The 23,351-nt window shown below is 36.9% G+C and overlaps 1 protein-coding gene across 5 annotated transcripts; it reads left to right on the plus strand.

Moving 5' to 3' along the window:
* Positions 1 to 245: 245 nt before the first annotated feature.
* On the plus strand, positions 246 to 22,090 carry FAM204A (family with sequence similarity 204 member A). 5 transcript variants are annotated; one of them, XM_082309836.1, is made up of 8 exons: positions 246 to 286; positions 979 to 1,266; positions 2,254 to 2,344; positions 2,911 to 2,944; positions 3,543 to 3,645; positions 5,424 to 5,513; positions 16,393 to 16,499; positions 16,861 to 22,088. In XM_082309836.1, the coding sequence occupies exons 2-8, from the start codon at positions 1,015 to 1,017 to the stop codon at positions 16,910 to 16,912; spliced, it is 729 nt and encodes a 242-aa protein (XP_082165962.1). In that variant the 5' UTR covers positions 246 to 286; positions 979 to 1,014; the 3' UTR covers positions 16,913 to 22,088. The 5 variants fall into 5 exon arrangements, with proteins under 5 accessions (XP_082165962.1, XP_082165963.1, XP_082165964.1 ...); XM_082309837.1 differs by lacking the exon at positions 246 to 286 and adding an exon at positions 337 to 803 and having other exon boundaries at positions 920 to 1,266; positions 3,546 to 3,645; positions 16,861 to 22,090; XM_082309834.1 differs by lacking the exon at positions 246 to 286 and adding an exon at positions 339 to 803 and having other exon boundaries at positions 920 to 1,266.
* The last annotated feature ends 1,261 nt before the right edge of the window (positions 22,091 to 23,351 follow it).

Genomic DNA, 23,351 nt, shown 5'->3' on the forward strand with positions numbered 1-23,351 from the left:
TGAGGAGTTGCTCTGTTCCCCCAGAGCGGCCTCACTAAGAGGAGGGGGCCTGATTCCCCCACAGTCCCCAGGGGAGAAGCCCCTGCCCGGGACGGCAGCGCCTCTTCCCCCGGGCCGGGTCCCTCGCCCCGCCGCCCCGCCGCCCCGCCACAGGCCGCCCGCCCTGCCCAGTTGTCATGGAGACCAGAGAGGCCGGGCCCAAGGCAGCAAAGCGCCCGTTGATTGGCTGCGGGGCAGAGTCCAATCGGCGGGCGGGGTGTTCCGGCGGTGCCAAGATGGCGGCCAGGTAAACACGGCCGGGGGGGATCCCGGCGGCGGGGTTGTTGAGGAGGGGAGGCGGGGGGCGCGCCGGCCGCTCGGCAGCGCCACGGGCTTGCGGGGGGCCGGGAGGTGCCGGCCGCCGCCGGCCGCCTTCCCTCGCCCTGGCCTGGAGCGGCGCTTCGCTTCGCGTCGCGTCGCGTCGCTCCGTCCGGAGCGGGCTGCCCTCGCCTCGCCGCCCTGACCTCTTCCCCGAGCGGCCTCTTCTCGCCGTCTTCACCCCTCGGGGCCGGCGGATCTCCCCCGCCCCCGGCCTTGCCTGGCGTTTGCCCTGTCCCGGGAAGCGATCGTGTGGGAGGGCGGGCTGCGCTCCCGCGCCGGCCGTGGAGAGAGAGAGGCAGGAGGCGTTTGCTGCAACACCGCACTGCAGCTGAAAGCAGCTATAAGCAAGTGCGAAGTGGCAAAACTTTAAAGAGCAAGGAAGAAAACAAGAGAGCTAATAGCTTCAACCTGTGTGCTTAAATCCTCTGCTTCTCTCTGAAATAGTAAGTATTAGGAGCTTTGTAAGGTGCTTGTCTAAAACACCTAACGATAGTTACTCTTCTCAAGAGAAATTAAAATATTTCTGATCATGTGTTTTTCTATTTTCTCTCTTCTGCAGGCTAATTGTGTTTTTTTTCTCGGAATGGGTAAGCTCACATGACTCTGGTGTCTTTGCAGTGACTTGAAGTGGCTTGGACTTGTTTAAACTGGAAGATGTGGAGTGGACTGTTACCTCCAGGACTGAATGAAAGTGATGTTGACTTAAGTTCTGATGAGGCAAATGAACCGCATGGTTCCTTTTCAAAAGAAGATACAAAAGAAGATATTGAAAGAGTTCAGCTTTCTGAATTCCAGGAGAAGGGACCTGAAAGTAATGCCATCAGTGAGCCCGTTTTGCTGTCCGTAACAGATGGAGAAAATGAATCTCAAATGTGCCCTTCTGGAGTTTCTTTAAATATGTGGAATGTGGGTATTGTTACAAGTCTCCAAATGTCCAGAGCATAAATGCAACATATTCAAAGTCGAATGGCTAATTTTTAGATTAAAATAACTCAGTGTTGAATATTCAATATATAAATCTGAAATGAAGAAAATATGATCAAAGTGCAGTCATGGTAATATACCTTAGATTGTTTCAAGCAGGGTGGACAGGAATTTAGATAGGAAATGAATGTAACTTTTTTTTTTTTTTCCCCTAGTGCAGTGGTGATTGAAAGCACAGCAGGGAGGTGTTTGGATAACAGTACAATTGCATAAAGACTTGCGTTTTCGGTAGTGTATGGGCTCTGAGCTTCTTCGTAACTGCTTCTTGCATTAGCAAGGATTTACAGCTAAGTGTATCAGCCACTGTACTGGTGATGCATATCCGTGAAGTAGAGGTGAACCCTGCTGCGTTCTGTAGGGGTTAGTTGCAGGCATTCAGACTCATGGTTGCTTATAACCTCTTGATTTTCCTGCTGCATACAAAGACTGAAAAAAAAAACCAAAGCAATCTGTGTTTTAGGCTTTTGAGTCAAAATAAGAATTGACAAGAACTACTTATTCTCCTCCATCCATCGATCCACGTAAGCAGCCTGGTGTGCAGGGACTATGCTGTCAGTAATACTTGGGTTACGAACTAGCAGCTAGGCAGTAACAACGCACCGAATAGCTCAGGAGTGCACAGCCAGCATCAGTGTATTCAGTGTCATGTCCCATGAGAAAACTGTTGGATTTGAATAGGGCTGGGATTTAGGGGGGGCAGAAAGAGAGAGGTGATGAAAGGTTAGAGCCAATTCCAGTTTAACACTATCAGTTGGATGTTCTCAATGCATAAATTTTAATGTAATAGATATAATAAGGTAATGTGGATAAATAAGATATTGAGACAACATTTCTCGGCACATTATGTAATTTTTTAAAAAATGGAAAAAAAATTTAAAAATACTGATTTGCCTTTTCTTAATCTTGTAGAAATTTCTGGAGCTTCAGAAGAAAAACCGTGAAATGAAAATCCAAGCAAATCAGGAAAACAAAAGCAGAAAAAGAAAGCGCCGCAGAAAAGGTGTTTTATATAATTACAGAATTTATTTTCTCAAAATGGAATTAGTATCAAATACATTGGAAGTGGGATTTGCTCGGTTTTGGGGTTTTTTTTTGGTTTGGTGGGGTTTTTTTGTTTGTTTTGGGTTTTTTTTTTTTAACTAAGAATTGAATGCCTGAGTAGATGTATTCTAGCTATTATCTAGGATTTTGTTTTTCCAGTTGTATACATCACTTGTAGGACTAGGTTGTGAGTTGCTACTTAAAGTTCAAGTAATATACTTGTCCCCTTTTTAAAAAGGAGGTAGAATTTACTCAGTTAATACTGATTTCTAATGGCTAAGTGTATTTCAGTAATTCTGTAAAACACATGTTTGCGTATTCTGGTTAAAACTTCTTCACAGATGTTGTAGGAGGTTCTTTGTATGAAAAGTCTTACAGCTGAGTGGTTTAAATCCACATGATCATTGGATAAAAATTGTAGTGTGTCAATCTTTCAAAGCAAATGTGACCAATTAGAGTTCTGTTAACTTCATTGGATGCTGTAGGGTATCACTGTGTAATGTTGGATATTTCTTTTCCCCCTAGAAAAACAGAAAAAGAACGATGAAGTGACTAAGAGGTATAACAAGGTCAATGTGATTATCTGAGGTCTGTTTTTAATATCGGGCAAAACTTGTAAAAAGCTTGACCACATGCATGGCCAAAGCCTAGCTTTGAACATTATGTAAAATATCTGGTGAAGTTGTTCAGTGTCTCTGTCGGGCAGGCTCAATTTGATACCAGTGATTGTTTGATAGAGTTTATCGCTTGATTTTAAAAATCAACACAAATGTGTTATTTAATGTAACTTAAAATGGACATAATATTATTCCTAACAATGATTTGTGTGTAATTGCATATAAGCTCCTGTTCAGCCTGCTCTTCCTCCTCTTCTGTCTTCCTCCTTGGCAGTGTTAGGTTAATGGTTGGACTTATTGATCTTAAAAGTCTTTTCCAACCTAAATGATTCTATGACTCTATAAGCTTGCTTTTAAGATTGTGGAATTACACTTTCAGAGGGGAAGGAATAATTAATTTCATTTTCATTAAAAACTGTGAATGGGTGAAAACAGCATGTCTGCCAAATGGAAGAATTTCTTTTAGCATTGAAAAGAATATTGCAAGTTGTGGAAGGGGACATGGTTATATTAATGACTTTTTGTTGTTGTTGTTTTTAGTAGTCAACAGTTGGCAAATGAAGACAAATGGAAAGAACTTACACAATACTTTGGAATCAATGATAGATTTGAATCACCTGTGGATAGCAGGGCTCCACAAAAGGTGACTGTTGATCCAAAAGCAATGTCAGCTTGTACTTGGCAGTAAAAAACCTCAGCCTTAACTGAGATAGGAATAAAACTGAGATTATCTGAAAGTGAGTAAATGATGGAGTCACTCTGAAGAAGGATAATTTTGTGCACATTTTTAATGAATTTCCTTTTAGATATCACGTGAATCATACTTGGGTTGAAAGGTTGCTGTGCTTTCTTTTAAGACAGTATCTGTGCTTGTTTTCTGTCTGGTTTTGTTTTCTATTATCATGAGAGACAGAAGACTTCATATGCATTGTTTGACTTTTTTTTTCTTTTGTTTTTTTTTTTTTAGTTGTGATTTAACTTTAAAATGTGTCAAGTAAATCCTTTAGTTGACACCAGTGGCCATGGGAATTAGAGGGCCAAACCTACCATACAGTTTTACTAGATTTATAACACATTCTGCTCATAAATATTATTGTGTAACTAGTCGTATTTGAAATAGCTGCTACAACATGATGGAAAACTGAAGAAACTCAGTATATTGTGAGTTCGTCACAGCACTGTTCTGTAGTTTTTCTAGTAAAGGCCTGTGTAAGTTCTATGCCATCAAATGTTCAGTTAGCCTCCTTTATGACAAATTTTGTATTTTTACCTTGCCTAAAGTAAGTATCTGCATGCCAGTCATGAGATATTGTTCACTTCTGTCTGAGTTCTTACTTTTTGGTGGGTATTTAGTTGTCATTAAACTGCTCAGGATAGATCTGGAATGAGGCCCAAAGTGTTAAAATGCAGATTCTCTCCATGTACAATGTCTCTCCATGAACAATGTCTCATTAACTTCAGAAAAGACATCTAACAGAATTGGCTCTCACTGCAACTTCCAATTGTGCACTACTTTTTTTTTTTAACTTCCACCTGAATAATTCCAGTGCAGTATTGCAGATCACTGTTCCTCAAGAATTTTGTTTGCTTTTTTTGCTTTTAACTTTTTGAAAAGTGTATGTTATGAGACTGTCAAATGTGTTTTCTTTAGCATCACTAATATTTAAAACCAGTGAGGCTGTAAATTGTGTTTTGTTATGAGAGTGAGTTTTTTGTGAAATTTTGAAGTCAGTGCCTACTGGTATGCTACCCTTCTGTATTCCTTCAGAAGTTTCCAACTATAATTTCGAGTAAATATTTACTTTTTATTGTTACATTATTTGTAAATATTGTTGTTAAACAAGTTATGTTACATTGATCTTATGATTACTTCTTATTTTCTTATATTCAGAGGTTAAAGTCTGAAGCTTTTTCATTGTTTTCCATGGGACTGCTAGAATTCTTAATTTATTCACACAGTGGAGTGGCACCATGCCAGAACTCAGTTTTTGGATAAAGATAAGATCTTAGAACTGTAACGATACAGTGGTAATTGCCATTCTTCATGTTACCTGACACATATATTTCACATTTTGTTTAGAAAGCTCCAGGGATGGAAGAGATAAGCCAGATCTTCAGATGAAATTTTATTGTGACAGGCATAAACTAGTCCGTGTAATTTTTTTAACCTACAGTATTATCCTGCACATAAGGTGGAACTAATGCAATGATTTGTGCTCAGGCAGCCTTTCAGTGAATTCTTAATTATACTGTCCATTACAATACAGAGACAAAGTGATTTGTGTTACATAGAAATTACAGGTTTATGCAGTGTCTTAAAATAAAGAATTTTATGAAAGAAATTCTTTTAGAAAGGAGATGCTCCCTTTAAATGTGTTCTTTCTTTATTTGTCCTAAAGATACTTGCTTTTCTTTTTCTAGTCTGGCCTTGAACTTAGCATAGAGAAGTCTGTGGCGGAAGGTGACATTGATAAGGCTGAGGAGCTGAGTGATAGATTAGCCATTCGTGAGGTAAGTGGGCTATTAACAAAAGCTCTGAGGAAACATTCAGTTTTGTATGTCTGTACAAAAAGTGTCCTAACTAAAATAGCATTGAAGATTGTTTGGGGCATCTTTCCTATTTCCCAAGCAGATTTCTGTTGGTGATTGAAGGATTTTGCTGCTGATCTCGTAATGCTTGGACAGCTGTAGCTATGTATAAGAATTGAAAATACAGCCATGAACGATCCTAAATAACCTTGCTTTAAAGCCTTCATGCGGACTCCACGAGTCAGAGTCGTCAATAACTAGTCACCTATATCGAGCTTTTGATTTTTCTGCGTGTTGCACGCCAAGAAAACAGGAGTAGGATGTTCTCTTCCTGTCATTTCCCTGTGCCTCAGATTTTTGTTTGCATTCCCTCCCCAATAAGCTTGGGGAGCCTGAAGAAAGGTAGAAATTTAGCAAGCTTAGAGCAAGGCATGCCCAAATAAGGCCAGATATACCCAAACGTGTGCCCCAGTGCTCTTTTCCTGTGTATTCATGTGATCAGGAGTTGATGGCTGGAAGAACTCTGAAGAAGAACGGGAGTAGATGGATGTCAAACATACTTCTGTAGCCTTAGAATGATGTTTATAGAATGAATAGATACTTTTTTTTCCTCCTTGTCATAATTTTTTAGTTTATAAATGCATATCTGAAAAAAATTGAGTGTCTCTCACCTGGATTTTTTTTTTTAAGATGTTGTCTCGTTCTTTGGTGTATCTGAGTAAATTTATGAAGGCTATGCTACTCTTTGCTCCAAAATTAGACCCTTGAAATTTGTATGTAGTGCTGAGTGAATACTTAAGCTGGTGAGGAATCTATCGGATACCTCTGGTAATTGCAATTTCATATAAGAAATAGTTAAATTGGTGCACGTATGGTAGGTGGTAGCAGCTGAAGTACATAATTGAAATCCATGAAGGCTGTTGTGCCCACTGCTATTTGTGTGTGAGGGAGAAAATGCAAAGGAAGAAAATTAGGATAAAAAGATAGTTGGAATAGTTTTGAAGCCAGGTAAGAAAAAAGAACCAAATAAGTACTATTTGGGGTGAGTGGAGAAGCTATAATTTTTAAGTCATCTGATTTATATAATTTAAACTATAAATATTCTAGATTTATATTAGAAATTAATTATATAATTTTTGCTTTCATTCCTCTATCTTGCATGTTCTTCCCTCTTCACAGAGGTAATGGGTATTTTCTGTCCACTGTATATACTAGCAAAATTCAAAGATATTAGAAAAAAAATTAAGAAAGGAAAGACAAATTCCAAATACTTCTCATTCTCATACAAATATTGAAAATGTTTCCTAAGTACAGGGTTTCAATCTCAGCTTTAATGTAAAATTGCAGATTTAAATCTGTTTAATGCAATATAATACAATATTGTGGTGCCTTTAAAAATAGATGGCTTTTGAAATGGGAAATACAGTTCTTAAGGTTCTCTAAGTAAGGTTGGGTGACTGTTCCTCGGTGTGTGTTCTTACACAATCATTAAACTCCTACATTTAGTCATTCAGGGCAGTTTCTAATGACTAAACTCTTATCTGCCTTTTTACCAGTGATCACAAAACTGCAATCTGCAAAGATAACAGCTATTGACAGCGATCGGAATGTGTCCTAATGTTCCCTTTAAAAGTCTGACCAGCTTCTCGCTGTGATACCGTTATATTACCTTCCATGTGTACAACATGAAAAACGCTTGCTGTTCTCCTTCACAAATGTCATTATCCCATCTACTCTAACGTGGTTAGAGTATCATAATCAATAAAACATACTGAGGTTCTAGTGCAAATTGTTTGACTATAAAAACAAATTAATGTAAGAAGTTTTAAGGTTTTGTAATATTTATGATAAACTGTTATCTGATTTCTGTAGCCATGGGATTGTACAACATCTAGCATATCCCAGGTGGTACAGCAATGTATTATTATTTGTGGAACATTAGCTCCAAATTGTTGACTTTCAAATATTAGCATGTTGTAATTCTGAAAACAAAATGCTTGAAACATTATTAGTATTCACAGCCTTGACTTGGTTTTGGTTAAGTGGGTTTATCTGAATAAATAGTATGTTGAAAGAAGGAAAACTCGGATGACTCTGGCTTGATCTCATGAGGAGTTCTGTCGCGGCAGAATCCATGTGAATTCACTGGGGTTCTCTACTGTTGTAAAGATGTGCTACATAACCCACTGCAAGATTCATTTTTCTTTGTGATTTTAAGAAGCTTTTTTTTTTTTTTAAATTGATCTTTTAAAATACTTTTTATTCTAAGGAAATCATTTTAATGGTGACTAATTCTGATTCAGTGGAGAACTTTAGAAAAGGATCTGATTATGGAAGAGGTTGATTCAGAAATCATTATTTTGTATACAAGTACAATTAACAAGATACTGCTTTCATATTGTATAGTATTGATTCAGTGGCTTTGCAATTTAAAGAAATGTCCCTCTTAAAACTCATTTCACATAATCCTTCTTAGAAGTGAGTTAAATTTTAAAGTATGTGGCTATTTGTATCCCTCTAAGTTGCAAATGCAGCACAACACTGTGAGGAAGTCAGGCATGGAACTGTACCATGACTGTATTGAAGTACACCACTTCTGAAGTCTGGAGAAAGCAGTGGAGGAATTATTGTTCTTTTATCTCCACTTCATCTTTTTATGTATAGTTTTCATTTTTCTTGAGCAGTGTTGCAGGGTTGGGGGCAGGGAGCGTATGAGAAACAGCTGCCTTCTGTTTGGGGTACAGCCCCCCTTGCAGCCATGTGAAAAATGTTCTGTGGGTAGGTGTTCTTTTTGAAATCAGGTGTATGGGGTTTTAATCGGCACCATTTTCTTTTGCAAGAAGCAGTGACTGGAACCTGCTGATAAAGCTTTTGCTTTGAGGCACAGATCCCAGAGTTCTTAAAGCCGTTTCCTGCCTTAATAAGTGAAACTAATTTTTGATGTATAACATTTATAAGCCTGTGAAACTGATAGGGCAGCTTCAGTATTTAGAAAAATGAAGCCAAAAATAAACAGATGATGAGAACAGGCAATAAAAACATGTCCTAAAAAGCAAAGGAATGCCAAAATGATGCTGTCAATATGCTATCATTATGACACAGTGAGAAAAGGTTTTTAAAAATCAGATTCCTTTAAAATCAGTGGTGATTTAGGCAATATGCATAATCTAGCAGCTGTCAGTGGATGACTGAAATTTACACCCTAAAAGCCTAAGTGATGCTGCTTCAAGGTTTTGGGTCTTTTCGTTTCCATGTGGTACTTGTTGCAGGTTCTTTAAGGAAAATATTATTGTACTGCTGTAAATGAGGCTTTGGGCAATATATTATTTGTTGCTCTCTTCTGCTTTGACGAATATGCGCAAATAGAGATTTTAAAACAAAACTTCTTGATCTAGTAACATTCAAGGTTTTAGGCTGAGAGAAGGTTAGAACTCGGATGCCTTACGCGTGAGGCTCTGTATTTACGAGTGACTGCAGGCGTGGATTCGTATGTAGCATTTGAGACTAGCTAAAGATGTTTTACCCTTTTTTATTGGCAGTTGCATTTCTATTAAAAAAACGAATTGTAGTTATGTGATGATGATATTTAGTCTAATCCTTGGCAAACCTCACTACAAAGTTATTACCCCTGTTGTCATCCTAGTTGTCACCCCTGTTGTCATCCTAGTTTGTGGACTAGAAAAGTGATTGCAGTTAGTTTGGGAGCGATCAGGGTAGCAGGTCTCTAACTGTAGCATCCTTGGCTGTCCCCTGAGCATGTTCTCTTGTGGGGTCTTCTGCTTCACAGAGAGTTCTAGTAATCCCGAAATTCTCGATTGCGTTATTTTATATATGAGTGAAATTCTTCCTGAAAGAATATGGGCATGTTTGTATTATGTTGTACAGAATAATTTAGGCCATCAGTAACTCTGCTTCTTCAGCTAGATTGCTCCTAGAACCCAGTCTAACTTCAGCATCTCAGTGCTGTGGTGCAGTTACAGTCTATAACGTCAGCAGTCCTTTGATAAATTTTTGTTGAGCGTCAACATAATGCAGGTGGGTCATACTGATTAATCTTAATTCACTGTGGATTTTTAAACACACCGTTAGACCGAATTATTTCTGTAATACCTGCAACATAGTACTATTAGTATTAAATAACTAGCAATTCATTGCAGTGTGCTGCTAAAATATGCACAGTTAAGGTTATTATTGTAATCCAGTTGCTGTCTTTATTATGACGTTCCAGGGCTTTCAGCATTGGCAGAGTCCTTCATGTTTTAAAGTTCTTCTTTTCAAATGTGGAATGGCATACCTACATCTGTTGTTCGAACACTACATTTAATGATGACTTGTTTAACTTGAGGGGTGCCAACAGAAGCGTTAATATTAACATAGGAGTTACCCGAAAAATTCTGAACCTTTTAGCATGAAAGTTATTGAGAGAATGAAGTTTATGTGGACACTTATCTGGGCTGAGATAAAATGGTTTTCTTGGTGATGCTCTCAGGGAGGGTAGTTGAGATTTAACGTAGCAGGTACTTGGATATGTAGCTGGGAACAGACATTTGGAATTATGTCAACTTTTCTAACAGTTTCAAAAAATCTTTTTGGAATAGTATCTTGAAATGTACTTTGATTGTTGCTACTGTGTTTGTGGGAATCTGCCTAGATTTTTTTTGAAGAATAAATGTTGATAAATTAGAGCACTGTGACTGCAGTTGGAGGTGTTTATCCTATTGAGTAAGGACGGTATGTGGAGATACCTGGTAGTTTCACTTTGCTGTAAATCAGTTTCAATTTGGAGTGATACTTGTTCTTTTCCTAATTAAACCAAATAATTTTAAAAGATTTTCCCCCCCCACCCCTAATATATAAACCTGAAAATATTTTCCAAGCTTTTTTTTCCCCAGAGAAAGAATTTTTCATAGTGCTTTTGTACTCAAATCATTGTGCAGCGTCTCAAGAAGCAGAATGCAGATCTCTTATGGCTCTAATATTCTGAGAACTCATCGGGCTAAACCTCAAACCTTGCATTATGCTTGTGGTTTTTATGTTAACTGCCTGGTAGGTAGGTGCCACACTGTCTAAGTGCGTTAGCCTGAGGACTGTAACTTGAACATGATAAAATAATCTTGACCATATTAGACTTACCTGTCAAAAGCAACTTTTAAAATCTTTTGTAATTTAGTGTGCTAAATTACTGGAGTAGTTGTCAGTCTCTAAACAGCACAGGCTTTTTGACAGCACTGTTCCTAAGTGCTTCACTTAGTGGCTTCTGGCATTTTGGTGAAACATTTTGAAAAAGCTGCAATTTATAGGAAAACTATATGGTATTGTAATCAAGCTTAAACGAAAGATCTACATTGTAATCTATGAAATTAATTGGCTGTTCACTGGGATATCGTTGTCATGTTAGAGCAAGATCAGTCTTGCTGTTGTCTTCAAAATTTGTTGCATCAGTTTTGATCATTTTCTAATGATCAAATTAGTATCTGTTGTCTGGAAGTAACTTGTAGTCATATAATTTAGAATGGGAAGTACACCAGCAAGGTTGTATGTCATAACCACTGGGAACCATTCTGGAAGCTGTTTTCCATTTGAAAATCTGGGTAGGATATGATTGATCATGAGGTCACACACACATTAGTGTTTCAGATGGACAGGTTACAGTGCTTGATGCTCTTCTATTGATAAAATAGTTTCATTTCTAAATTCTGTGTAACATTCACAATTTATAGTGGTTTTAGGTACCTGAAGAGGTTGATGCAATTTTATATGGCATGTAACCAAGCACCCATTAACTTGGAAGCCTTGCCCATTGAAGGACCCGTGGAAAAAAAAAAAAGAGTTTCATTTTTTTATGTCTGAAGGATTTTCTTTCTAACACTTAGCGGAGGTGCTCCCAAATATCTCTTCATTGAGGTTGTTTTCTTTTAACCTTTGGAACATGGCAGGGTTATCACCTAGAATTACATTCTTATGCTCCCTTAATTATGTATATCTTTTCCTTAACAAACCTTAAAAAAAGATTTCAGATGTTACAAGTCTAATTAAAGAGACAGACAAAGCACAGTTTATACTGTAGATTTTTTCTGCAGTTCAATTAATCAGCATGTTTTCTCTTTTAATTAAAACCATTTTAGTAAATTAAAGCCCACAGCAAAACACATATATAATTTGTTTGTAATTAGCTCTTAATTGGTGGTAGTTGAAGCTTAGCACCCTTGGTTTCTTTCTTCATGATTGCCATTTTATTAGCAGCCAGTCATTAATTAATCTTTTTTTCTAATTAGCTTATAAAACTGTTGATGGCACATTATTGTAAATGTGATTTTAAGTTCAAAGCTTGTTAATAAGCTTTCTTACTTAGAAGAACAGAGATAAAGAAATTGCTGAAAACAGTACTACAGTTCTTTTTTTAAAACTGCCTTTCTTATAAGGGGGCTGTGTAAAGCATCTAACAGCTTATAGTTAATTTTTTAATGCTGTGTTTTCTCATGAATGGAAGAAGTTACTTGCATTTAAATGTTTAAATCTAGCAAAGAGCTTAACATTAGAACAGTTTTCTGTCCTTGCTCCATTACTGTGTCATCCAAATATAATGTGATGTTGTAATACACAGCATAAAAATATAACAAAGGTATTACAAAGTATTTTACAGTGGAAGTTGAGCACATCATTGAAAGGGGACAATTTTCACTGCAAAATCCACTCGGTATTCTTGTTTGCTTTATATATTTTATATACGTCAGCAATGGATAACATTCCATAACATAAAAGGAGAAAATCATTGCTAAAGGCAAGCCTGAAATAACTAGATTCATATTTGAGGAGAAACTGTAACACTGTATTAAAAGGCTGTTTGGCTTCTCTGGTATGATCATCGGATATTTCGGGACCTGTTTGAATATAGATGTTTTGCTAGAGCTTCTGGAGGTTTAGCATTTTGTATATCATACCTAAATATTTCTGGAGCAGTTCTTGAATCTGTTGTCTCATTACTTGTATCATTCAGCATTTACATTGCACAGTGCTATCTTAATGAAAAGTCTTTGCTTTATGATACTTGATGTTAAATGTCTTGATTTTCAAGGAAGTTTTCTGGAAGTTACAGTAGATTCTGTTGCAACTTAATAAAAATGTTTACTCTTCTGCCTGAACTTTACATACTATTTCAACTTCAGCCATTTCTTTGCTTGTTTTAAAAGTGTTTTATGATGCTGTGCAAGAAACACTAGAAAGGGATAGCTGACAAGGAAAAAATTAAAAATTGGATAAAAAGTAAATGAATAATGTCATATTACTAAAAAGATGAGAGGCTAATTTGTGCCGACTTTTTGCTAATTTTGTTCAAGCCTCAAAATGAGGAGCTGTCACCCGTTCTGTGTAGCACTGATGACAGTGCCAATGATCCATGAAATAAGCTGCCGCTGGCTTTGTTCTGATAAGAATGAACAAATCTGCACAATGTACGGCTCCCAGAATCTCATTTTCATACTTGCATGCAGGCTAAAAGAAATAAGCTGTTTGCAGGCTTGATTAATCAGACATTTGAGGGTTTTTTGTCTCTTTGATCTCTTTCGTCTCCTAGGTAACTTGCTTGACATTAATGTTGAGCTTGAGTAAAGACAATCAGGAATTGTAGACCAAACTGATATAAAAATTAAAGACCTTAACACTTTAAGTACTCCAGTAATGGTTCCGCTTTACTTCAGAAAACATCTGTTTTCATTTAATTAAAGAACAAAAGAGAATGGCATAAATATTTTTCATAGAGACCTGTTATTCCATAAAAAGTTAAAGTATGATAATTGGTATTTTTAAATAAATGCCTTGAAACTGTTCAAAAAGAAGCAAAGCTTCAGAAATTTGTTACAAGGTAACAATTTCAGATGAGTGGAAAATTTATGAAAAATAACGGATAAGGAATTTTCATTTATGCTACATTAAACATCTAGAGTAAGATATTTGACGTGATTATTGGTCAACTTCAAAATGGAAAGGTCTTTGCCCTGTAGAAACTGAGTTGTTTTTTAGGTTTGTCTTAAAAATATATATATTGTGTTACAAGGATGAACCATTGTATCAGCTTTACTACCCAATATGATTTACACACTTTAAACCTGTAAAATTGAAAGGAATTTAAAAAAAAAAATGTCGCAGTGCGTTTGCTTGAGGTTATGCAGACGCTTTTACAAATCTTCCAAGTGGCTGTAAAGATGAATGCCTCAAGGGTCTAGCCAGGGCCCTGCTTTTCCAACCAGCTAAAGCCCTTATCTTAAATCCAAGCAAAGTACCATTAATCTTTTTGAAAGACCTTTTATGGCTTTTAATATATCCCAAATTAGAACATTTTACACCCTTGGTTCCTGAAATATGGTGATAAAAAGCCTTTAGAGCTTAATTTTCCTTACTGCGTGCTCTGACCAATTTGCAGTTCTTTGTGATAATGTTTAGACACCTTAATTAAAATGCAGCAAAATATTGGATGTTCTATATGGAAAATGCTGATACTTTGACTACACAAGAAATTGTTGTATATATTTTTATTCATGCTTTCTTACTTCTTTTAAGATGGTATTTTATTGAGTTATCTGATGACCTGAAATGTGTGGGTTTTTTTTTTTTTTAATGTAAAACCAATGGATTTCTGTGCAGGGCAGGGGGGAGTGAAAATGTATGTCTGGGTGTGGGTGGGAGCAGAAGATGTTTAATATGACTAAAATGTTTGTCTGTGTTTATATGTGACATATTTGTTTTCATATCTTGAAAATTTGAGTCAATGTAGCCTAGAAATGATAACATTAATGCTGCAAAATGTTTCTCCTTTTACTTCCACATACACTACAGAGGATCTCATTATCCCATTTTTTCCGTACTTTTCAAAGATGGAAAAACTCGTTCTGTCTTCCAAGAAATACCCATCAAAAGATTTTTTTGCAGCACTTGTGTAGACCTCACTTGTGTACATTTGCACGTGTATAAGTGTTCAATAGGCCACTAGAATGTATTTTAAGGACATGCTGTTATTCATCACGTAGTAAGAGTTAATTCTCAAGTATGTTAGGAGGTAAAATACAGTTCAAAAATAAAGGCATGGTTCTGCTGATTGACTGACTTCAGCCATCAGATTGCTCTATTTTTTTAAGCTAATAATTAGTCCTATTTCAATTAACAAGTAAACATTTTTTTAATATTTTAGGTCAGTTTTCTTAGGCATTTTTATACTGCAAGTATATTAAAGTTAATAGCTGCCCTTAAATATTAAGTGACAATGCAAATAAGAGAATGTTATGTTCTAGTCTTCGACTTCAGATTTGGCAGTTCAGATGTTGGCATTGAATTACTGATTACATAAAATGTTAATGCTCAGGGGAAAATGATGTAGCTAACAAGTTCTGAAATGTCTGGTCACGTGAATTATTTTGTGCATCAAGATAATTCCGTAAGTACATATTTATGACCTTATAACACGTGCAAATAGTAGATGAAAAACTTGTTTAGCATCATTTATTTTGCACATTTGCCTTTTAAAATATTATGCTTACCTCTCAACTGTTTGTGTTGCCAGTGTTTAGAGCCTCAAAGCAAGCAGAAACTGATGTTGTGCTTACTGCCTACATGCGTATAGCTCTCAAAGCCTTGATGGGAGAGTTGTAGAAGATGTGTCAGTGCATCTACACCTGAAGATGCGTTCTTGAGTTCTCTCTCATCTTATCTGGATAAAAAGTCACTTAGAGTACATAAGAATTGCCTGTATAGGTGCTGGAGATTATTGAAGCGTATTACTCTTAATAACGGAACTTTACCTGAAGTGTTAAGGAGTGTTCTTTCACTTGGGTCTCCTATGCCTCTCTCGTCTTATGCTCCCATGACATTTTGGGGCAATTTAGAATATCCAGTCAGAAAAGTTAGCTAACTTCAGTAGGTTTGGACTGGATAGGAGGAAAACCTGTTTGTCCACATCACCGTTTGTAGCAGTTTTGGCTAAATGAATTGCTTGTTTGTCTTGGAGAAAAGCGGTAACTTTTGACACCAAATTCTTTCATAATTTATTGCAGATAATGTCAAGTCATGACAGCAGTCACAAAATGTAACTACAATGAACAAGTTGTGAATGCTGATTAAGGAAAATAATCTGGTCATAGTTCACAGTACCTTCTTCCATCTTTTTTGCTTTATTCTCCGCCCCCCCCCCCCCTTCCACTAAAGTGAACTTAACTCTCACAGTATGAATAAGTTTATGAAAGTAGAGTAGTATTCACCTACAGCCTATTACGACCTTATTTGAAAAGCATGCATATTATCACACTAATAATCTAAAAGCTGGTAATGTGAAGACTAAATGCCAGATGGACTCTAAGGACACTGCTTCATTTAAATTTCTGGACAGACTGATTAAAACATGACTACTGGTGCTACTGGAAAATATGTGGTAGTAGCAGTTCTTCCTGTATAAAACTGTCTTTTTGGGTGGTTTTTGTATTGGTAAGACCTGATACTATTGTGTTAGCACAGCTGAAGTCACAGACTGGTCTTAATAATGGAGACTGTGTGTGTATCTCTATGTCTGTATATTTATTTAAAAAACAAACAAAGAAAAGGATCTAGTGGGCTATTGTCCTTTGCTTTTATTCTTGAAAATGAAGGATTTGGTGAAAAGGATTGCTTGCCCCAGGATCCCACTCCTCTGTTTCTCTCAAGAGACATTCTTGCTTGTCTGGTCTAATAGTACAGCATCAGCCTAATATTTGAAAGGTATTTTAATATCTATTGACTTTTGAGAAACAATAGCAGGCCAAGTAATTTGTGAGGCTTAAATTTCATATGAGTCATTTGCATCTATTCAGTTTTCCTTTGTTCCTTTTTTATGTCTTAGCTTGGTGTGAAAATTGCCAAAGCTGCTGCTTGTCGCAACTTTGTAAAAGCCAAGCAAGAAGCAGAGGCTGCCCAAGAAGCTCGAAAGAAAAAGAAGCTTGCTTGGGGGTAAGTCATTTGAGTGTGGAATTAAACATTTGTGGTTTCATTGGCACTGAGTGCATACAATACAATCTCAGTTAAATGTTTCCTTAGTCGAAATAGGCTTGTGCTAATCTTATTTGTTTAGTTTAACCTTGTTGGGGTTTGGGGGGCGGGGTTTGGGGGGTTTTTTTAGCAGTGCATCAGAGTTAAGTACAGAGGCTTTACCAGAATTAATGTATTGGTTATATGGCTACATTTGCCTTCATGTCTTTATTACAGTATTAAAACTAAGTTTTTATTTTTGTTGTTATTCAGAATAGTATGGTTGAATACCTGAAGCACATATGTTCATGATTCCTAATGTGGTTTCTGTGCTCTATTTCAGATTTGAAGCCAAGAAAAGATGGGAAACAAAAAGCAACATGGGATACATGTAATCCATCCTCCTTTCCTCAGGAGTTAAATACTGTTTTTTACTTGAAGAATCATTGTGGGCAACTTCTTAAATCTAAACACACACACACAAAAAAAAAAAAAAAAACAAAAAAACAAAAAAACAAAAAACCAAAAAAAACCACAACAAAACAAACAAAAAAACCCCCAACACATCAAATTCCTTGTGTTTCTCTTAATGCTGTTAGACTGCAGTATCTTGTTTTGGCTCTCTTATAATGTAGCAAAAATACTATCTAAACATCAATACCATGCTAAATACAGTATTTTTCTCCAAAATACAAAAATCTAAGATAATGCATTGTAGAATGCATTTGGAGTCTGGTAGAGAATTCAAGTTGGAATAAAATACTTGGTCCAGGTGTGTTCGATGCTGTGCTACAGTTATAATGCGTGGGTATAAGGAGAGGGACAAATTTTTCTGCTAAGGTTATGCAGACTTAATGCAGTAAGTATTACTTTTCTGATTGTTTGAAAGTTTGGGAGGGCACTAAATAAAGAAAAGCAAAACAACCCTACCTGTTTAAAACCATTATTATTTATGGGCTTCATAAATATAAACAGAAAAAAATTGGCTGAAAAAGTCCATCCTCCTCCTCCTGGGAGGATCTGGTACTATTTCTCATGTCCTGGTGCCATGTTCTTCAGAATATTTCAAATTCCTACTTTCTTTTCCTTCCCAAGAACTGAAGTTTTAAAAGTCCCAGTTTCTTTGAACAGATAAAGTATAGAAATAGGTATCTTGAAATATATCTGAAATGTGTTAACTTTGTGCAGTTAGCTGCACCCAAGAAACAAATGCAGATTTTACTCCAAGTCAAATGTTTTACAGATCAATTAGGATTTGAATGTTTATGTTATAAGATTATAACAACAATTGATGATAATGTTTCTCTAAAATTGTTCTCAGTGAAAAGTAAGGACACATTCAGAACTAATAACTTTTCTCCCTGAAGCTCTTGCATGTATGTTTAGCCACCACAATGCCTGAATTGAATTGGTAATGTAAATGTCAGTTATTGTTAACCAAGATTAATATGTTTCAGGCCAAAGGTATGGTATTAGCATAATGGTGATTTACTGTGTAAGTACTTGAGGCTAAAACAACTTGCCAACAAATAGCAATTTGAAGTTTTACGGCACCAGTTTGAAGAGTTTAGGTTTGCAGTCCGACATGGAATAGTGCATTTTTGTTCATTAGCCCTCAGGATGTTTGATTCTTTTTCTTTTTTTAGCAGAACATCGTATTTCTTTCACGAAGTTGAGAGTTTGCAATATGGTAATCTACAGTTAGCTGTAATTAGTTATGATGACAGAGTTGAATACAATTGCCAGGATTGTAAATCAGGGGCTAAACAGGTTTCTGCAGTATAACATCATAAATCTCACACTATGGTTTGCAAACTATATTAGCTTTTAGAAACTTTGGTGTGGAAGGAAGCAAATGATATCTCTTTGTAAAGTGATTGTAAAGGTAAATTGCATGTTTGCTTGTATAAACAAACAGATCACACCATGAACCTTCATCAAGATTTTTCTGGGTTCCAAATGTTTCTGTCCAAAACTTACAGGCACTATGTCCATAATTTCTGTTGTTTTTTTTTTTAAGCAGCTGGCAGATGTGTTAGATACAGTTGACCCTTCTGCTTGTTATATACCGAAAAGCAGAATGATGCTGATAATTTTGGGCTGAAAACATCAGCAGTATTCCATTAAACACTTAAAAGTGGAGTATATGAAATGGATGCTATATGTCTTTTTGTAATAGTTGGTCTTAATAGTAACAGTATTTATTAGTCCAGTAAAGATCTTGATCTAATTCTAAGGACCAGTGCTGTTTGATATGAAAGTGTGCTTTAAAAGAAATCCAAACCCTCACAAAACAGCTATTGTCGGAGATCCTGCTGCATTGTATTTGTGACAGCAGTGCATACCCAGCCACCGGTAACATTTTTCACTTAAAATAACCAATTAGTTTTATGTTAGGCCATTAATAATGTAACTATTTAGGAAGCATGCAGAATATTTGCATCGGGTTACTCATGCAATGAATTTTAAAGTGATCGCATTTCAAGTATTTTGATCTACCTAAAGTAGTTGCTTAGAATATTAGTTAATTCCCAGAATTATACCATGTTAAAAAAAAAAAAAAACAACCTGATTAACAGGGAAAATACAGATGCCTAATACAGCTTTATAGAGATCATCTGAATACATAATAAACAAACACATAACTGTACCTTTAATAAGCATCCTCCTAATTGCTGATCCGATTCTAAGATGTCTTGCATTCCTGACGCCTTTTTTTTTTTTTTTTGTAAAGTAGTTTTTCTCTGTGTTGTGAATTTTGGCCAAACAAGTAAAACTGAGATTTAACTTTCCTGTTTTTAAGAGTGTTAAAGCAATCCAAATGCTTGTTTCAGTTAACTGGAACCTTTTTAATCAGCTTAAATATATAATCTCTTACATTGAACTAAATTTGAGATGTAATAGTAATTCTTTTAGCAAATGAAAAGTTTGCACTATCTCCTCGTCTGACTGAAATTATGTATGTAGAGGAATGTACTTAAATTATTAATTTCAGTACAGATCTGCTGTGAAGCCAAGTATTTGTTAGGAGCTCATTTGATGATATCTTGAGTTGGGCAACAGTTAAAAGGCAGCCTTGCCTAAGCTCCTCAGAAGCCTTGAAAAACCTAAATGCAAGCACTAGTTTGGGGCCAATTTTTTCTCCACCGCAATTTTGTATTTCTTCCAACAATAGTAATGGTACCTTCTTGGATATCTTGAGTAGTCTTAAGTCATTTGAGGAAAAAAATCTCATAGCTTCGCAAGTGCAGTCCTCTGGAGTAAACAGAAAAACTAACTTTGAAAAGGGGAATGTCCTCTCACAATTAGCACTCTTGTTCAAAGAACGATGGAGATCTTGAGCTGCCTGCCCTGATCAAAGCCAGCTCTGTTATGTGCCAAACTTTGCCAGTAAGGCCTCTTAACCAAGTTTATTACTCAGCTACTGTAACACAGTGAGGTGGTTAGATTGCTTTTGGTTTTACAATAGACTTGGTCAACGGCAAGTTGATGGCTCTGTGCGCTCTTCCACTAAGCAGTGTAGATGCTCCTCGTCGTATGCTTCTCACTTGCATGGGTATCGTACTTTTTCATTTCTGCTCCCATCTGGGGATAGTCCAGATTCATATTCTTGCAATTCTATTGCATTCTAAGGCTTACCCAATCAAGAAATAAATTGTTTATTAAGTCCTGTGATAAAATACAGCCAGTTTAAAGTTGGACAACAGCATATGAATAGAAGTACTAGTATTTCTTAAAACCGCATTCCTGAGCTCCTAAACCAAAGAGTGGCTGCAGGGACAGTTTGACAGATAAAAACATATATATAGTTGTTAGAGTTTTAATAGTTTTTTGCCTGCAACCATAATCTGTATCATTATTTTTTTAGTTTAATTCTGTTGGACAAGTTTCAAAGATAAATATGGTGTGTAATAAGCCTTTGCAACCTCTAATTTGTGAAGGAGTGTCTGTCCAGTTAATACTTGCTCATTGAAGCAAGGGGTTTTGAAATAGCTGAAGTACGAACTGTAATTACTGATGTCTGTTTCCTATTCACCTATGGCTTCTGGCATTTGATCAAAAAATGTAATGTATTGCTTAATCTCAGAGCATTCCCCACTTTCAAAAATATTTACTTCATGAGAATTGTACAGCACTAAATGACCTCAGCAAAACCAGAGTAGCTTTTTATTTGGCATTGGTCAGATGTAGTTAATCCACCAACAAGAATTTTTCCTGTTATTTTTGAATGTTGGTATTTGAGATATGCGTGTATTTATAACGTACCTCTAGTGTAAGCCCAAAGCATTTTAAAAAGTATAAAATATATTAATAGGGTGGGGTTTTTTTACTTGACAAATGGGGTAGCTAAAAGGAATACAAAGGTTGAGCAATTTATGTGAGGGCAAACTGCAAGCTGGCAGCAAAGTGGCAAATGGAATCTCCTGGTTTGTAGGCAGTTTGTCATAGCTGGACATGACATGGAGAAGGAAGGCTTGAACAAATGTGAGGCAGGTGCCTCTATCTCTTTGAAAGCCATCGGGAATTGGGTACCTCATTACCATCTGTCCTACTGAGAGGGTAAAAAAACTGGGATATTGAATGCAGGTGTTCCAAGAATCACAAGAGTAAGTGGAAGCCCTAATTTCCTTTGAGAAAAGTTGTCATCTTTCTTGTTGAAAAATGCCTGCATTGCTTTGATCTACCTCCAGCTGCATTTATTATACCATCACATCTTGTCTTCCTGGTTTCCTTGGGACTGTGTGTAACCAAGTTAAGAGTTTCTCATTTCTTTGCTTAGAATCAGACCTGGAATAGAACATTTTCTCCTCAGAAAGCATAGGAGTTAAACGGATACTAAGAAATGCAAACAGCCAACTTTATATATAAAAATTAGCTCTACAGGTTTTGCATGGGATGGTTCTTCTCGTGTTCATTCTTTGATTATGTTCATAAATACGATGGGCACCATCTGAAGAAGGAGAAAGCTATTTGCAGTGAAAAGACAGTGTCATGCCAAGACGTTGGTTGACTTCCAAATCAGAGAAGCATGTCAGTTATTGAATCATCATCCTAACCTAAATAATACATTCATTTCTCTTGGAGTTTCCCAGGTACGCTGACTGCTTGTCTCGCACAGATGAAGTGACTTCAGGTCAACAGACTGAAATGACCAGTTGTATTTCTATGTTATATGTCTCAATGAACTAGCCTTTCGCAACTTTTGCTGTAACTGAGTGCAATTAATGTGATGTAAGAGAAAAGATAGATATGGAAATAAGGATTCTTAACCTAAATGAGAACCGACTGCTTCCTGATAGCAAAACTAGCCTCTTTGGCTCATCCTTTTTGGCAGCCTATCTGAAATGGCCAATGTATTCACATACCCCAAACAGCAAATCTAGATACCGAGTAAAGTGTAATGCTGCCCATGGAATCTCTTAGCTAGATGGTATTTATAGCATTTTAAGGCTTTCTATGTAGATAATTGGTTGCTGACCTTGTGGGATCTTCCTTAATACTGAAATGCTAGTTGGCCTCTACAGCTAGAGACCATTATTTCCAAAGTAGTAGCCCCCTGAATTTACCAGAACTGCTCAATGAGACAAGGAAAAATAATCTGCATCTTCTCTGATGACTGTGATGATTCAGTAAAAAATCATCTGCATCTTCTACATCTGTGATGAAAAATCATCACATTCTTTTGTAAACTGAAACGATTCCCAACGTAACCAGGGGCCATTGAGATTTTTTTTTTTTTAACATTGATTCCTCTTCTGTAGAATTTATAAAAATACCTTTTCCACAATTATATTCTGTTACCAGCTCCCCAAACTACGCTCTCTGTAATAGCATGGGTTTCTAAGAAAGCCCTAAATAAAACTAGGTATAATACACTAGCAGAAACTGTAAACACCCAAAGAACAGTGTAGGGTTGACGCATTGCATGATTCAGCTTCTAATTACCATCAAAGAATGTAGCATGGAGCTTTTATTTTTCCCAGAGTTAATGAAGAGAACGTTGAGAGCAGCCTGCTAGCAAGAGCTGTCCCCTCTGTTATCTGCTGGAGGAGCACACAAGCTGCGAAGGGGGAGAGTCGGCCAAATGGGCATTTACAATTTGAATACTTTTCTCTTTATAGACATATGTTTATAAAATGTCCTCCACTCTCACCGTAGCAGTGCCAAGGGCCTTTCCCACAGAAATACAGACTTCACAGAATACTCTTTGTTAAGAATTATTTCCTTTGCTTCTCTCGCTATGTTTTTTTTTTTTGTTCGTTTATTCTGACAAACAACATATTTTAAAATAAGCTTTGCTTTACGTCACTAATTCTTAAAGAATAACTCAGAGGAGGGATTTGGGTGTGCTTCGTCAGGCAACAGCATATTTTTCCAAGCTCCACAGGGCTGCTGTTTCATGTCATACCTTTAGCAGGCTTTTTGAAGATCTGCATCCCATCAGGACTTCAGGTTGCCCATCTCTGGTGTGTTTCAGCAGTTCCTTCCTTTTCCATCTCTTCTTCCTAAAGGAAAAAGTGTCTATTTTTAAAGCAGTTCCTTTTAGCAATCCAATTTAGAGTGCGACTCCACAAATAGTTCTATAGGGCTAATTGGGGGGGTGCCCGAGTGGGGCAGGGAGGTGGGAGCAAAAGGAAGGATGAGGTTCCTATAGAAGAGGAAAGAGGGAGGGAATAAACCTCTTGTACTGACATTAGCGCAGGTCCTACTGTACTCGAGGGGCCCGCGCTCAGTTTTAGTCCGACAGCTCTCCCATTGGAATTGACCTCCGTTGATTTTGATAGCTGATAATAATGCTGGATGTTGTTGTTGTTAAATATAACTATGGATTGG

The sequence above is a fragment of the Platalea leucorodia genome, assembly GCF_965183815.1.
Source record: "Platalea leucorodia genome assembly, chromosome: 4".
Lineage (NCBI taxonomy): Eukaryota > Metazoa > Chordata > Aves > Pelecaniformes > Threskiornithidae > Platalea > Platalea leucorodia.

Coding starts and splice junctions, on each gene's coding strand:
- FAM204A (XM_082309836.1), top strand. CDS start 1,015: ATGTGGAGTGGACTGTTACCTCCAGGACTGAATGAAAGTGATGTTGAC. Junction 2,345..2,910: donor AAGAAAGCGCCGCAGAAAAG/GTGTTTTATATA, acceptor TTTTCCCCCTAG/AAAAACAGAAAAAGAACGAT. Junction 3,646..5,423: donor ATAGCAGGGCTCCACAAAAG/GTGACTGTTGAT, acceptor TTCTTTTTCTAG/TCTGGCCTTGAACTTAGCAT.